This window comes from Centroberyx gerrardi, chromosome 6, assembly GCF_048128805.1.
Source record: "Centroberyx gerrardi isolate f3 chromosome 6, fCenGer3.hap1.cur.20231027, whole genome shotgun sequence".
Classification (NCBI taxonomy): Eukaryota; Metazoa; Chordata; class Actinopteri; order Beryciformes; family Berycidae; genus Centroberyx; species Centroberyx gerrardi.
The window spans coordinates 33,028,284-33,045,544 of record NC_136002.1 but is presented as its reverse complement, the minus strand read 5'-3'; the positions used below and the strand labels follow the sequence as shown (position 1 = coordinate 33,045,544).

Sequence of the window (17,261 nt, the reverse complement as noted above, 5' to 3'; positions counted from 1 at the left end):
TTAAGAGCAAATTCTTACTCACACGTTGGTCCTTATTCCCTAAGGACTTAATGGCATCAACGTCATTTTCATTTCACTTTTTAAAAATCATATTCTAGGATGAACCTATGAAGCAAAAAAAAAAAAACAGTTTTACCTAACTAACTTAGACAAATGAGACGATTTTTATCTTTTATCCAGAACTATTATGCTGCGTTCAAGTGCAGTGGGAAAGTTTGATATCCAGGACTTTCAAGTCGGCTGCTAAACAAAATTGCGTTCATAAATGTTTTATTTTGTTAGAAAATCAAACTGATAAAGTTGTAAACAGGTTGATCATTCATCCGCTGACAACAGAAAAGTTCAAGAAAATGGCATTTATTTGTAAATCACATAGACACTCAGCAAAACTCTGTAGTTGTGTGTGTCAGGGTCCATAGTGTGTGTGTGTGTGTGTGTGTGTGTGTGTGAGGGTTGATGATGTGTGTGTTCAGTAGCCAATAGAAACCAGGATCACAGTGACGTTGTCGGCACAGCCCCGTCTCACCGCCTCGCTGGCCAATCGCTGGCAGGCGGCTTCGTACCGCACTTCCTCCTCCGCAAGCCCCCCCCTCCTCTCAACACTCCCATCCTGGAGAGAGAGAGTGTGAGACAGCGTGTGAGAGTGTGTGTGTGTGAGAGAGAGCTTATGAGAGTGTGTGTGAGAGAGAGAGAGAGGACTGGAAATCCACACACATTTACACACACTCCTTACCTGTAGGACGCTGAGGACGAATTTAACAGCTTCATCAGCAGAAAACACTTTGAACAAACCATCACATGCCAGAATGATAAACCTAGAGAGAGAGAGAGAGAATTATTATTACTAGTGCCACTACCTGTCACTAGCAGTATGAGTAATATTAGTATCAGCAGCAGTAGTAGTATCAGTATCAGTAGTATCAGTATCAGTATCAGTAGTATCAGTATCAGTAGTATCAGTAGTATCAGTATCAGTATCAGTAGTATCAGTAGTATCAGTATCAGTAGTATCAGTATCAGTATCAGTAGTATCAGTATCAGTAGTATCAGTATCAGTAGTATCAGTAGTATCAGTATCAGTAGTAGTAGTATCAGTAGTATCAGTATCAGTAGTATCAGTATCAGTAGTATCAGTAGTATCAGTATCAGTAGTATCAGTATCAGTAGTATCAGTATCAGTAGTATTAGTAGTATCAGTATCAGTATCAGTAGTATCAGTATCAGTAGTATCAGTATCAGTAGTATCAGTAGTATCAGTATCAGTAGTATCAGTATCAGTAGTATCAGTATCAGTAGTATCAGTAGTATCAGTATCAGTATCAGTAGTATCAGTAGTATCAGTATCAGTATCAGTATCAGTGTCAGTAGTATCAGTAGTATCAGTATCAGTATCAGTAGTATCAGTAGTATCAGTATCAGTATCAGTAGTATCAGTAGTATCAGTATCAGTAGTATCAGTATCAGTATCAGTATCAGTATCAGTAGTATCAGTAGTATCAGTATCAGTATCAGTAGTATCAGTAGTATCAGTATCAGTATCAGTATCAGTAGTATCAGTAGTATCAGTATCAGTATCAGTATCAGTATCAGTAGTATCAGTAGTATCAGTAGTATCAGTATCAGTAGTATCAGTAGTATCAGTATCAGTATCAGTATCAGTAGTATCAGTAGTATCAGTAGTATCAGTATCAGTAGTATCAGTAGTATCAGTATCAGTAGTATCAGTATCAGTATCAGTATCAGTATCAGTACTGTGTACCTGTCGTTAGCGGTCAGCTGACATCTCCTCAGGTCGGGGGTTGAAATCACTCCACAGCGTTTGTACTGACCGTCTCCGATGGAGCGAGAAACCTCCAGCACACCCAGCACCCTGCCCTCCCTGCACACACACACACACACACACACACACACACACACACACACACACACACGCATGCACGCTCGCACACACACACACACACAGAAAATCACCAATCACCAGTGCTGCTAAAAGTTAGTCTGTGTCTGCTAAGTCAGGATCATCATTTGGAGTCCTGTTCCAAACATCTAGTTGGCTGCTGAAATACTGAAAGTGCATAACGGTGAATTTGACCACGAACCGCTCACACTCACACACTCACACACACACACACACACACACACACGCACACACACACACACACACACACACACCAACTGACCCTCGACCTCCTTACTACTGGCGGCCTGTAATGTTGGTGATGCTAACTGAGGCTTGTCCTACCTGACGATGCCTCCTGCTCGCTGGATCCTCATGCGCTCCTCATAGATGGTGGGGTTGTGTTCCTTACTGAGAGACAGAGTCACCGACTGCCTCTCTTCTCCTCCTCCTCCTCCCTCCATCCGACACAACACAGCCTGCACAGAGAGACACGTTCAGCCAATCAGAGCGTTCCTACGTCTGTTCTGTAGCAGCGAGCGGCGAGCACAGAGACGACGGTCCGACCCAAACAAAGAGGAACAGAGGAAGCCTGGTGGAGCGTTGGGATGACCGGAGGTTTCCAGATCAGGTTCTGATTTGAGTTTCTACTGTAGAGTCTGTTTCTTCTTCTGTGGTTCTGCCTCGCCGCCATGTTGACGCTCACAACAAACCAACACACACACATCTATCACACACACGGATCAGTGCGGCCGCCTCAGCCTGGTTGTATGACGTGAAGCCCGGCTCACCCTGCTGTCTCCCAGGTTTGCCACGTACACCATGTCGTCCAGCGCCAGCAGGCAGGTCGCCGTGGAGCCGTCTTTCCACGCCGGCTTCCTGTCACACACACAGACGGCCAGTGAGCCCAGGCTGCTGGGAATTGACCTTTAAGGCTGTCATTCTGCAAAAGTCAACATTTTCCTGGATTTACCTAAATTATTTTACGGTAAGATGAGGTGAGATGAAACTTCAGCAAAGAAAAATACAGTATAAATAAGAATATAGCAAATAGTGGGTATTAAACATAACACACACACACACACACACACACACACACACACACACAATAACTTGCCCCTCAGATACAGCTTGGTCCCTGGACCATCTCCCAGACCCCCACCCTCCACCCAACCTGCACAATCAATCACTTGGACCCAGGATCCCTAACTGGCACTAATAACTTGAACTCTTGACCTTTGGGGACACTGTGTACCTCAGGAACACATCCATGGAACTATCCGAATTGCATTCATTAGCATTATTTGCACTATCTCTATTGTCTCTATTGTTGTATATTATGTTCACTACCTTTATTCTATGTTAGCAGCTATTTCCTTTATTTCTTTATTACCTGTACTTGACATACTTTACTTCTCTGGTATCGTCCGTCAACTGGTGCTGTGGCACCCGAATTTCCCCAAGGGGATCAATAAGGTGCATCTTATTTTATCTTATCCTATCTCATCTCAGCTCATCTTATCTTATTTTATCTTATCTTATTTTATCTTATCTTATCTCATCTTATCTTATTTTATCTTATCTTATCTCATCTCATCTTATCTTATCTCATCTTATCTTATTTGATCTTATCTTATCTCATCTCATCTCATCTAATCTCATCTCATCTCATCACGCAACCAACAATTCCGGCATGTCAAATACAATATATTAAGTAGAAATGTATGAAAGAAAGGATTAATAACAGTATTATGAGGGTGTAATAATAACAGAAATAACAGAATAAAAAGGAGAAGAAAATCAAGGAAAAAAATGAATATCTATCACAAATTAAATATATCCAGCATGAAATCAATGAAAAATTATAATATGGGACCATGAGGAAAACAACTATGTGAATTTGAAGCTTATATACATGGTATGCAAATTGTGCTTAGTTTATCAGTTGTGAATCATGATGCAGTCTTTGTGAAATACATTTTTCCCCAACAGTCACTTTCCTGCAGCTAAGCTCAACATGTGCAGGTGTTCACTTCAGGCTCAGGTGTTCAGGTGTTCAGGTGTTCAGGTGAAGCGTCTTACTGGCTGGAGGCTTTCTTCAGGAAGTCGTCGTCCGTCTGCCGGAAAGTGTCCAGCAGACATTTCTTGATCAGTTTGTCCAGATTCTCCGTTTCTCCTGAAAGAGACGACAACAGTTGGCAACATGGCTGACTGTGCAGCTTCTATCAGATTCTTTCTTCAGTTTAGGAGACACAGCGGCTCGGTCCACATCCGCCCTCCAGCTCCCACAATCCCTCTCTGCTGGTGTCACATCTTGGGTCACATCTTAGTACGATTATCTTGACCAAAATTATCTCGATATATGATATTATCTTGATAATTATTAATAAGATGAAAACAGTACTGTAATATGTTTCAATTACTTAAAAACAAACGTATCATCTCCGTCAGAAGACATTTGACTTTTTTCTTAAAAAACAAAATTATAAAATGCTGGTTTAGCTTACAGAAACTGTAAGGAGAGTTTTAAACGACACAAATAAAAATCCAAATAACAGAACCTAAAATAAAGTCAAATGCATCTTGGATAAAGTTCAGCTGGCCTGCGTCCACTTTAACTCAGTCAGCAACATCAATATAACAATTTATTAGAGTGCTTCTCCTTTTAGGGAAAATAAAACATCAGTGTTGACAGATGAGAGCTGCAGTTACCGTGGTAATAACAATTAGTGGTGGTGTCATAACTGTTATTGTTTTTACCACGATGCATAGTAATACTGGCTGTCGTCCCATCCCGACCCGTGCGGCTCCAGGGGGAATTGGACCTCTAACCCCGGCAGTGTTAGTGCCTTGCTCTACCGCGACTCGACGGTGCGAGTTTTACTCACATTTGCTGCTAAAAATAGACTTTTGAGAATGAGAAAAAACAAACACAAGCAGCTGTGAGGAGAGATTTCTCACAAAAAAAAAAAACAAGACGACAATTCACAATTCAGTGGCGAGCGAGTGGAAACCAATCAGAGCCACTAGTGCAGTGTGGAGAACTCAGAGACTTTCAACGGATAGACACTTTCTTTTTTAGTAAAGTAGACAGATGCAGATTGTACTAGTAACACTGTAATGGATTCATAAAAGAGATCTGACATTACATGATGAAAAAATAAGCTTTCAAATAACCGGATTTAAGACATTTTAATACTTTTTAAGGCCTTAAATTTAGATCATTTAGAGGCTGTAGGATCAGGAGAGACCAAGCCAGAGAGGTTTTACTCAAGAATCCTGTGTATTGTTAGTTAAATGGATTGTGACTCTGAATGGAAAAATAAATAACTTATTATTAACAATTTATTTCAAGACTTTTCCAGGACCGGCAGACAGCCTGTTCCTGTCCAGCCTGTTCCTGTCCAGCCTGTTCCTGTCCAGCCTGTACTCACCGCTGGGGAACCTGCTGGCCAGAGTGTGGTGGAGATGCTCGGCGGCGAAGCGAGAGGCGCGAGCGCCGCCATGACCGTCGAACACCGCGAAGTACGAGACCCGAGACCTGGAGACACAACGCTCATGTCAGAACAGCAATATCTAACAACGAGCATCTGCACATTGATATGCTCCTGCACTGCACCAATTTACTGCACATGTGCACCAATTTACTGCACATGAATACCAATTTACCGCACATGTGCACAATTTACTGCACATGAATACCAATTTACTGCACGTGCACCAATTTACTGCACATGAATACCAATTTGCTGCACATGTGCACAATTTACTGCACATGAATACCAATTTCCTGCACATGAAATTTACTGCATATGAATATCAATGTACTGTACACATACACAAATTTACTGCACATGAATACCAATTTACCGCACATGAGAGCACAACGGTGAAGCATCATTTCACTTGAATCCTTCCTTACACACTTCCTTCCTTCCTCATTAAAGTTCCTTCCTTCTTTCCAACAGATGTCCAGCATCAGGTAAAATTTCCAGAGTTACATATATTTTTTGTTACTCCTTTATAAATCCCTCAACTCTCTATGTTCTCCTCTACATATTGTTCTACAGGAGTGCGGTCTCACACTTGGCTGGGCAGAGCCGACAGACGGCTGCTCAGGTCAGGCAGCAGGACGTGAGCGTCCTGCATCTCCTCCCGCTCGCCACGCCGCGCCGCCACGAAGCCCTTCAGCACGGGGAGGCCTGGACACACACACACACACACTGTAAGTCCAGCCATCTTTCTTTACACAAACACTCATCTCTCTCGCTCTTCTCTCTCTCCTCACACACACTTATTGTACGGTCTGATTGCTTTGATGAGGAAAAGAAGCAAACAAACATTGCGGTGGAACAGTTGAAAACCTTCTTTACAAACTTTCTTGATCTCCCCCCGCTCCTCCTCCTCCTCCTCTCCTCCAGCGGTCCAAGGCTCTGAATCCACTCGTTTTCTTTTCAAACTCCTCTCCTCTTCTTCCTCCTCCTCTTCTTCTTTTGTCACCTGTGGTTGAACTGTAACTGCTGCTGAAACCGCACCTAAACACATTAAACCAAACAGAGTGACAGGCAGTGTTTCCTGTCCGTTCATTCAGCAAGAAAACTAACATCACTGCTTGAGAAAATGGAATATTTTACGAATATGGAAATTTGTCTTTGGCTTCACCACATGAGTGACAAGACAAGACAATCAATATGAACACTGTAAACAACAGACAATACAAACTGTAAAGAGTTACAGCATATGGTGCAGGTGGGACAGTCTACTAAATCCCAAGTCATTGGCCCATTGAAACTACATTTCTAAATTAATGATAGGCAAATTGGGGAGGGAGGGGTATGTACTGACTTTGTTATTTATTTTTTTATTGCACAAGGGACATATGACCTTTTAAAAAGATTTAACAGTATAATTTAGCCAAATTTCCATTTCAAATACCAAAGTGTGGTCCTGACGTTGAGTTTGTTTTAAAGTTTAATTAGCATCCTATGAATCATCCTGATGATGTTCTGCTGCTATTGCTCCTATCCTGTTAAAGCTGGAATCCAGACTTTTGTGCACAATTCTCCTTTATATGTCCAATTGTTGGAATTGTCTGCCCTGTTCTTCTTTGATTCATCCTGTTAGAATGAGGATCAAAAGTTTCATCTAATCTAAAACTAAATATGTAGAAGTGGGACCAGGTGTGGAACCAGACCTCCAAGCATCCAAGTCCCTCCCAACATCACTGCTACTTAAAATTACAGAGAAAGTCATACATGTGATTCAGGGCGACACAAAAACAGAATAAAAGCAGGAGGGGGAGAGCCGGGACCCATCCATACCAGCCCACTGGAAGTGAATGGGAAGTGTGTCCAAAAATTTAATGAGAAGAAACCCTGACGCAGCTCTTCCCATTCTCATTACCCGTTAGTTCTTCGGTGAACCGGGACGCACCGGAGGGCTGGGTGGGCTCTGGCAGGTCGTCAAACAGATCCATTCTGCTGGATGAATGCTTAGCTTTGAAGCTAACTAGCTAACGCAACTAACTGCCGGCAGTAGCCAGTTAGCTAACTAGCCGCACCTGCACATTAACTGTATGTGTTAGCGTACTAAGCTAACTCAGCTAGCAAACTGTCAAAAGCCTGGCAGATTGTGTATCAAGTTAATTTACTTCATAAGCAGACACACACTAGACAGCTCGTTTCATTAGCTCAGTACCAGCATCAAGTTAGGCAGAAAAACAACTAGGACTTCCGGTCACAGCCTTCAAAATAAAACATCTGTTGAAGAAACTATTAGAAACAGATAGAATCGGCAGGGCTGGACAGGCTCGCTGCTCCCTCTGGCGCTGAGTCTGAAACCTGCAGGGACTCTGAGGAGAGACCTGTTTGAAGTGCAGCGCTCTTTTGATAAAGTTCATATCTTTAACTTTCAGAGTCTGGCTCACCAAACTGTAAAAACATGGCTGTGCTGCATTGAAACCAACGAGAATCAGAAGGCAGAGCTGTAAAGACACACAGACTGACTTCCTCCACTGCAGAAAGGCTGGAACACACTCAGCAGGACGGACACTTCCTTTTCCTCAACCACTTTTTGTCTTTATTCAGTTTTTTTTGAGTTACAAAGAACAAAAATCAAAACAGAGAAAATATAAAAATTCAGCTGTATAACACTGTTCTCTTTAAAAAGCCAATTTTAGTAGAAAAAGTAGAAAAGTTTTAGGTCTGAGCTCTTAAATGGGTTTCTTGGGCCCTGAGCTCATCAAGATCGGACCATGCAAACTTTTAATTCAAGAAAAATCTTCAACTAAAAAAATGAGAAAGTTGAAGTTACACAAGGTGTTTACAGGATAGAAGTGATAAGTAACAAAATGAATAATAACAAAATAAAGCAATACACAAATGAGTGTTGTAGATGTGTTTAGCATTTAGCTGACAGTCTTATCCAGACCTGGGTCGGACCAAAACCACCAGACCGTCTCCTCTCTCCTCTCCTGTGTGGTAAAGTCGGTGGAGGTTCGGACCGTCACAGCCAGTCAGTACAAACACTCATGAAGATGAACGATAGACTCTTTCAAATCTTTTCACAAGTTTGCTTTTCCTTCCCAAGTCTGCTGACTGAAGCTTCACACAACATCACAACACTAAGCTTACACATCTAAATCAATACATTTGAAGCACATAATGATCTATTGTACAGAGATTTAAAAAGAGAAACAAGCTTTCCAGCCTCAGATCTGCAGGCTGGTCTAAAAATCAAAGTTTCTCTGAAGGTAAAAGCCTCTTCTTCTGTTTTCAGTGTCTCTACCAACCAGTGGAAAGCCCTCCAGCTATGAGCTGCCAACATGTTGCTGCTGACCTGTGGAAACCTCTTATCTCCAAAACATCAACTTTTCAGGAGTTAAGAAAAGCAGCTTTGTTTTTAGCTTGACCACCATGCAGTTTTGAGTTTATCTAATTGGTTTAGAAAAGGTTTCATAAACTCAATGGTTGTAGAATTTTCTCAACCCATAGAGGAGCATGTGACACTTCAATTAAAATTAAAACAGGAAAATCACCAAACTGAGTTATGAGGTTTTTCCCCAACAGTGACAATATATGTTATATAGGAACAATATTTCAATTTGGCAGCCAAGCGAAATGACTAAATTGCTAAAATGACTTGTTACTTGCAGACGCAGCAAAAATAATTTCCTCAGGATCTTTATCACCAAGATTTGTAGACGAGCTTCTCTCCTCCCAGAGGAATGAATGGAGGCTGTAAACAGAGCAGGACTCCTGCTGTCTGTTGTCAAGCCTTCACCAACTGACATGGAGGTCAGTATATATGGTCTACCAAGGTGATGCACCACTGTTAATATGTTTGTTTTGCTCTGTACTTTCTGTTATTCATTTCTTTATAGAGATTAATATTTAATAGTTTCCTGTTGTTTTCTTCAGTTTCTGATTTGGACCCTGATGAATATAAATGTGACTCTTGTGTCTCTTTCTTCTTCACAATCCCTGAAGGCTTTCTCCACCTCTTCCACACCTCATATTGTAGATATTACTGTGACAATAAATGGACCTGAACTAATGGGAAAACTGATAAACTGAAAATAAATAAAATAAAAAAGTATTAAAGTCAGACTGAAATGACAATCTCAAAACAATTATCATCAATTTCTAAAACAGTATTTATGTCATAAGTATGATTTGTTCATTTCTGTCTTTGCTACACTCTAGAGACTTAAGGTCTCGCCTTACGTAAGTGTACTTTTCATTCAGGCCCTGATACAATGAGTGGAGAAACACTCCTTGGACCAATTTACTGCCATACTGAAACTCAGACTCTCTGCTGTGAAGCGAACAGGACACGCTGCTTTAACCCCATTAAACTGTACATGAACTGTTGTGGGCTTTCTTTATCCTGTTGTTTTGTATGGTTAAGCTCCTGAAACAATTCTGCCCTACTCTTATCTCTTAAGTGTGCTCTGAGAAACCGTTTAAGCTCAGCTACAGTAAAGCCGTCTTTGGTACTCAGCATGTCTTTAAAAAGGTACCAGGTTTTTATGACTGTGCGAATCACCGCTGCATCAGTAAAATTCTCAGCTAACCCCTCGTCAATCTGTTTACACACGGTGTTATAGCTTACATCGGAATCGGCATCGGAAATCTGCCCACAATGTAACTTAAATTCTCTACGTGGCAGTAAGGCAGCAACATCTCTCAACTTTATCACATCACCTACCTGGTTAGCTTTGGACGATGTCAAGTTTACCTTCTCACTCATTACAGATGCTGCTACAACTGACTCAGTCTCTGCTACTAACACATGCTCCTCTTCATCAGACAGAAGGTTTGTAACGAAGGCGCACTTCATTACTAATCCTTTGCACTATTTGCACATTTGTATTGTACACTTGATTTATTAAATGGTTTGCACAGCATAGTTTGCACAGTAACACTTGCACAGCATTAATAATTGCAAACCGAGTCATGACTTAAAGTATTTTATTGAATATATATTTTACTAAACATTTTAAGTTTGTTTATGTGAGTTATTTTATCTTGTCCTGCTGGAGCAGTTACTCAGCATGGTCAAGGATTGAAGCTCCACCTGAAGGAAACAAACAAATGTTCAGTACTTAACCTGACATGGAATGGGTTTTCATTGGTTGGTTGAATGTCATGATTTGGTATGGGCAAGTGCAATGTTTCAAAGTGCAATATATATTTCTAAAGTGCAATACTACAGTGGTGCAATGTAAGGGTTTTAATTGTTGGTTCATGCAATCACTTACCTGTGCTGTCTTGTCTGTGTTCCAGGGTGTTCGGGCAAAAGAGTTCCCCAGAGGCTCTGAGCACCTATATATAGTTCCGGGAGGGACCATGTGATGGGATAGCAGAGGGGTGTGTTGTGTGTGGGTGTTTGAACTAAAATGTATATTGTTTATATGTTGCAGTATTTATTGTTTGAGAGCAACATCTATTAACTGTATGTATCTGATAGATATGTAGAATGGTAGGTTAAAGGGGGCAGTATATTGTATTGTTGAATGCTATTGTTCAAGTGACCCCTATAGTTGGTAGCATCCAGGTTAATTACCTGAGGCAGAGTATAAAAGGCTGCCAGTGTTCATCTGACTCTGCTATTGGTAGGACCCTGGAGAGCTGCTCACTGCCATGCTCTCATTTTTTGCAAACTAGTTTTGTCTTGTTATGTCATTTTTGTGGGTGAGTAAACACAGCTGCGAGCTTGTGAAGAGCATCTGTATTGGCTGAGCTGGTCGGTTGGATGAGCTGTCGCTGGATCCCTCTGCGCAGGTCTTTTAGAGCAGACATCTCTGGGTCTCTGAAGTCTGTCGTCTCACTCGTTGGTCCAGGAACTGGTAATCGGGTTCAATTGCAGCGATTAGCTCCCACCAGCATTGGAAGCTAATCCCGGACGAGCCCCCAAAATGTTGCCCCTGTGACCTAATGGTGGCCAGGAGGGTGTGTATCAGGATAAATCCCTGTAGAAACATGAGACACACATCAGGAGCTTGTTTTAAGCTTGACCGCAGGATTTATTCTGTATAATTATTATGCACACAAGAACGTTTCTTTTATATCATTTCAAACTCTTGACTATGACTTTAAACTTATGACATTGGCCTTGACTAATGACTTTGACTCCAGAGATGTGTAACTCAAATGCTCTATGACACAGTACAAAACCAAATAAGGTAAAACTTGTCACTCCTTACATTACTATACAATAACCCGTACTCATATACTCAGGAGAATACATTCAATATCAGTATAAACATTGTATCAAAAACAAATGTCTATAGTTCTTCTGTTTCATTGTTTGAAATATCCCTTTAACACAAAATATCAAAATAATACACGTGCTTAAACAGTATAAACTCTCCTGTTCAATTCGGTCCTTGAAAGTATGTATTTAGTCCTTTCATTTTAGCTGTAACACTATCAATATTCCTCAACCACTTTCTTTGGTTTAGTTCAACTCTACATTCACTATAACAATACACTAAAACAAGAACACAGAAAGTGCAATAATCCTGTTAGTTCTTTCAATTTCCTTTACACTCAACAAGTTCAACTTAGCTTAATGCTTCCGTCAATAGAAAACACACGAAAACACCACGGGATGCTCCTCCTCAGCAACAGAGTGATGACGTCACAAAACGCTCCCATCACGCTCACCCGCCAGACGCGGGAAAGGCGCCATGTTTTCGCCATCGTGCCTCCACGCTCGACACCGTAACCCTAACACCATCCACAAAGCCCTAGAATGACTCCACAAACCCTCAACAATTCCCTCACCACACATCAGAAATCACAACTCATGTGAATGGCTTTTGAGCAACCGAATTGTGTTGACTGTAAACTCACTCTATCATAAACGCAATAGGTTCGCCAGCTTAGCACATTAGCATGTAGCTTAATGTTCTCGATTACACATACCGTATTTCCTCTAATATTGGCCCGGGCCTTTATTTACCTCAACTGCAGAGGGTACCAGGCCTTTATTGGAAGCAGGCTTATATTAGAGACATGCCTTTATTTCTAATTCCCTCTGTTTGATAAGTATATTTGCTCACATTTTAGTACGAAGCCTCCTTGTTTTCTGATCTGCTTCTGTTGGGGTTCGTTAGGTAGCCGTTTTTTTGTTACTACAATGCATTACGATAATTACGGTAATCAACGACGGCACGCTCCAGAGACTTCCACCGGCCGAGCCATCTTGTGGCACTTGTACGTTACTACAAACTACAGTTACAAACTACAGTTACAAACAGGCAGCAGGAGTTTACCGGTATCCACCGTTGTTTGCGTGTAAGCTGAAGCTAACTGAAGCTAACTGAACCTGGGCGCCGATGTGTTCCCGGTGATCCGGCCGAGATTTCGGCGGGGGTCCGGGGCTTGAATCGGGAGGATCAATGCGGGCCGTGGGCGCGGTGGAGAGGACAGCGGCGGAGAGAGGAGACAGACACGGTCCAGCCATATACTGGTTTTGACCTAGTCTTGTTTCCTTTGTTTTTTTCCCCGGCCTGTATTTGAGGCCGGCCTTTATTTGTTCGTGTCGACCACGGCCCCGGCCATTATCGGAGACCTGGCTTTTAATTGACTACAGGCCACTATTAGAGGAAATACGGTATGCACAAAACAAATTCTACTACTATTACTCTGACCGAAACTGATACACTCATGACCTAAACAACATGCTTAGCTTTCAAACTAGGACGTGCTTTTACATTTTGGAGGAATATGAACCCACCTGTAGTTAGGAAACGAGACACACATCAGGAGCTTGTGTTAAGCTCGACCGCAGGATTTATTCTGTGGTGCGTCTCAATGGTTTTGTTTACCTCCCAAGCGCCGCGCCCCCTAGTGACCTAATGAATCACGCTCGAGATAGATGACAGAATGTACAATGAAATTATATTTCCTTAGCCTAAAACCAAAAAAATTAAGGGGTGTCTATTTTTTTTATCTATTATTTTTAAATAATCTATTTAACATATCCCTAAATTTTCAAAGTCTATTTATCTTCTTATAAATCTTAATCTTTTTTAAATTCACATTTTAATAATGCATATCAAATTTTTAACTTTATACTCCATGAACTGTTTTATCTTTGTCTTTTTAACCCTTTATATACTATGAGCTATAATTACATTTTAACCCTTTACATAATCAAGTCAGTCAGACCCCCAATATTTCACAGTAGTGTAAAGTTTGCTATCGGAGAGTGAAGGAATATATAGCTATATATTGTTGTTTGATTGACTGTAATGTTAGCTCGATATGTTGCAGTGGTGCATCATATATTATCTTTGAGTTAATGTGAATATAGTCATTTACGAAGTCTCCTATAGACAGCCATCAGTGACTTCTGAACACATGCTGCTCTATTCTAACAGAACAGTTTGGAGGGAAGTGGCAGAAAATATTGATAGCTGCTCAGATATGATCACCTTCAAACAAGGAAATGCTAGTAAAATATGAAACAGGTGAATTGTATTTTATAATGTCCATTGTGGAGGAAATTACACTATTATACTATTCTGTCTTTAATATCTGTACTGTACTCTCTTTGTATTATTATGAGAGTTCATCTCTGTGTGGAAATGTACAAACTGCTGTTCAGCACTTCTCTCATCCTTTGACCTGACCTGAGACAGATAAGACAGTGGCTAGTTGAATTGTTCCTCGTTTGAACAGGAAATCTTTTATCCCCGGGAACCTGGCCATCCTCAGTTGAATGGAGTCTCTTGTCTTCAGTAATTGGGCCTAGAGGATCTTGCTGAACTTGCTTTTGTGAGACACCAAAACTGTTATCTTAGCACTTCTGATGAATGTGATCCAGTCCCCTTTGTAGACTGGATTTCACCTTTTAATACTGCAGGCAAACTACTGTTTTACGCTCTTTTGCTCCACACACTTGATGGGTGAACATCTTGTGCCTCGTTTGCAAACAATAAAAACAACAGAAGGACAACTCTACTTTCCAAGTCTCTTTTATTACAGAAAACTTCCACCACATCCATTCTATCAGTATCTTAGCAGGGACAACAAGTGACTGTGGGAGTCAGGGTCTGAGATCCAGACAGGACACTGCACCACCCATGGCTTCACTACAGCCTTTTCTGTTTTTTTATGTTTGCAGTTTTATGTAAGTGCTCAATGTGATGGAAATCTTACATCAAATTATAATAATTATATTAAACATTTCCATTCCATTATAATACAGAGGTATGTTATAAGATCTTTCATTTTAGCAATTTAAGATTCAATTTAACAACTAGAAGGGCACTCGGAGAGCGCAGACCTCCGCCAAGGTTCGTGCTATTATTGCTTGTTCGTGAGTCGGATCCGGATCCGCTTCAAAATTTAAATTTGGGTTCTTCCTTGGCCCATGTTACACCCTTCCACCAAGTTTCATGAAAATCGGCCCAGTAGTTTTTCCGTAATCCTGCTGACAGACAAACAGACAAACAGCACCGAAAACATAACCTCCTAACTAGTGATAGGCTAGCTAAATGGCTTTGCAACTGTGATAGCTAATCTATGTGTGAAAAAAAACTTTTTTTTCCCCTGTGAATATTGCAGTAACAACTAGACTGAGCTAGCAGAACTGTATTTTGCATAAAAGGTTTAGAATTTATCAACTTTTTTGATAATTTTATTAAATTTATCAATGCTAAGGAGCCAGCTCTCTCTCTCCATGTAGAGTGAACCTCGCTCAACCAATGTCCGTATCACAATGTGTTTTTGGAACCGTAATGACTTATCTATGCTGACAAAAATTACGAATTATTAATAAAGATGCCCTCCTAAAATGGGGTGGTGGTGGCAGGTAAAAGTTACTATATGTAATTCAAGATGTTACAATTAACAATAAAATAAAGCTGTCCTATTAGGAGTGGATGGCTGTGGGGAAAAATGAAAGAAAATCAAATCTAAGTAGAATATACTTATGGCAGTGAGCCTAACTCTTTATAATTTATAAGTATATAGTATTTTATATTTTAGTGGCAAGCAAAGATGTCCCCCAGAAAATTTTGACTGCACCGCCAGTCAAAGCAGGTTAAATCCGGCCCTGGTAGGACTTACAATTTCTGAGCTGCAGACAATTTTAGTGGAAAAAAGGAAGAAGAAGAATTCCAGCAAATGCAATCCTAATAACTTTTAACAGGAATAATGGAGATAAGTCACAGTTCCATAACGTTTTAGGATTCTTGTAGAAATCAGTGAAGATATGTTTCATCATCATGGGAAAGATCTCATACAAAATTTGCTTCACATATTGCCATTTGAAAAATTGTCAGTTCAATTCAGCATGACCAAATGTGTCTCATGCTCTTCCGGGCCAATCCCAAACATGAGATGTGTCTGCTCAAGCATCAAGTTTTCAGGAATTATGAATAAAAACATCCACCACGAAGATGTTTGCCAATCAAACATCTGCCTTCATCCTCCACCCGTTTCTCTCTGACTCTCATCCTCCTCTCTTCTGCTGCTGGTGATCCAGCGAGATAATGTTCTGCTGCCTGAAGTTCTCTTTCTTTCTGCCTTTTAGTCTTTCTTTTCTTGGCATATTGTGACCAGAAAATAAGTTAATGTCAGATTAAATCATTTTTATTATGAAATAAGCCACATGCAACATCTTGTATAAAGCTAACTATCTAACAATGTTTCAGTTTTAATGACATCCATCCACCCATGTATTCATTCATTTAAGCACCTTGAGATTACACTGTATTTTAAAGTGTGATATACAAATAAAATGTGTTATTATTATTATTAGTATTATCATCATTATTATTAGCTATTTAGCTATGTATTCATGTGACAGGGATCATGTAGAGTAGGCCTACTAGTTCTATTTTAACGTTGGGCATGTTGGCTAATGGCTATACAAATAAATTGTATTATTATTGTTAGGAGTTTAGAAGCAAATTTAGAAACCAGATAAACCAAACAACCAAGACCCATTCAGTCAATCAAAACGTATGTAAAGTATTTACATGTTATATATTCCTTACAAACAGGGATGTAACTGAAAATAACTTCTAACCTGTCGGGCTACTAATCTCTCCTCTTCCGGGGCGGGAGGCGCGTGTCGTGTGTGTGTTTTATATGATCAAAACAACGTATTGAAGAAGATAATAATATGAGAAACGTTTTTGAAATTTGTATAATTTGATTACTTATTACTCACAGTGGAACTGGATGAGCAGTGCCGGGCACGTGACAGAACAGCCTGCTTCCTATTACAGCACACTGGGTAAAATCTAGAGAAAATAATCCTGAGACCCGATCTGGACCCGTGCAGGACAGACGCTCCTCTTCACTTCAGCTCTCTTCCTCACACCAGCACACACGTAAACAGCACAGCGCTCTCCACCAATCAGAGAGCCTCCTCATGACGCAGGGGGCGGCCCTTCACCTCCTTCTGATGTAACGTCATATTTCAAAGCCAATCGCCCCATCTGGTGGTTCTATTATACCTGCATTTACCAATATTGTTTGCCTTGCTTATGTAAATGGATTGAAGATTGGATAATTATATATTATTTATATTGCATACAATATTGGTAATAGCCTACTTTGAGCATCTTACCTTGTTTATATGTATTTGTATTTATTTCAGTAGTTTTGCTTAGTACAGCATGATTGAAATATTCCTCGTTCTTGAAAACCACATAGCTACAAACACAAGTTACTTTTAAGAAGGTTAATACATGTGGTGATGACAATAAACAGCTTTATCGACTTCCTCTCTAACCTTCTCTAACCGCAGCGAGTCAATTCCCCCAACCGGCAACTTACAGAGCGGCCGAGGGCTTGTGTCCAAGTAACCGTTTACATATCTAATAAACATTTTGACATGG

General features: G+C 40.6%; 1 protein-coding gene and 1 long non-coding RNA gene across 2 annotated transcripts; both read right to left on the bottom strand.

The window, feature by feature from the left end:
* Positions 1-341: 341 nt before the first annotated feature.
* Positions 342-7,592, bottom strand: ilkap (integrin-linked kinase-associated serine/threonine phosphatase). The gene is made up of 10 exons (XM_078284171.1): positions 7,301-7,592; positions 6,262-6,432; positions 5,982-6,099; positions 5,332-5,438; positions 3,980-4,073; positions 2,689-2,776; positions 2,243-2,376; positions 1,760-1,879; positions 734-815; positions 342-610 (listed from the first exon to the last, which is right to left on the bottom strand). The coding sequence occupies exons 1-10, from the start codon at positions 7,371-7,373 to the stop codon at positions 470-472; spliced, it is 1,128 nt and encodes a 375-aa protein (XP_078140297.1). The 5' UTR covers positions 7,374-7,592; the 3' UTR covers positions 342-469.
* Positions 7,593-10,400: 2,808 nt separating this feature from the next.
* On the bottom strand, positions 10,401-16,712 carry LOC144539403 (uncharacterized). The gene is made up of 3 exons (XR_013504934.1): positions 16,589-16,712; positions 10,659-11,369; positions 10,401-10,474 (listed from the first exon to the last, which is right to left on the bottom strand). It is a non-coding gene; the product is annotated as an uncharacterized LOC144539403 (long non-coding RNA).
* Positions 16,713-17,261: the final 549 nt, after the last annotated feature.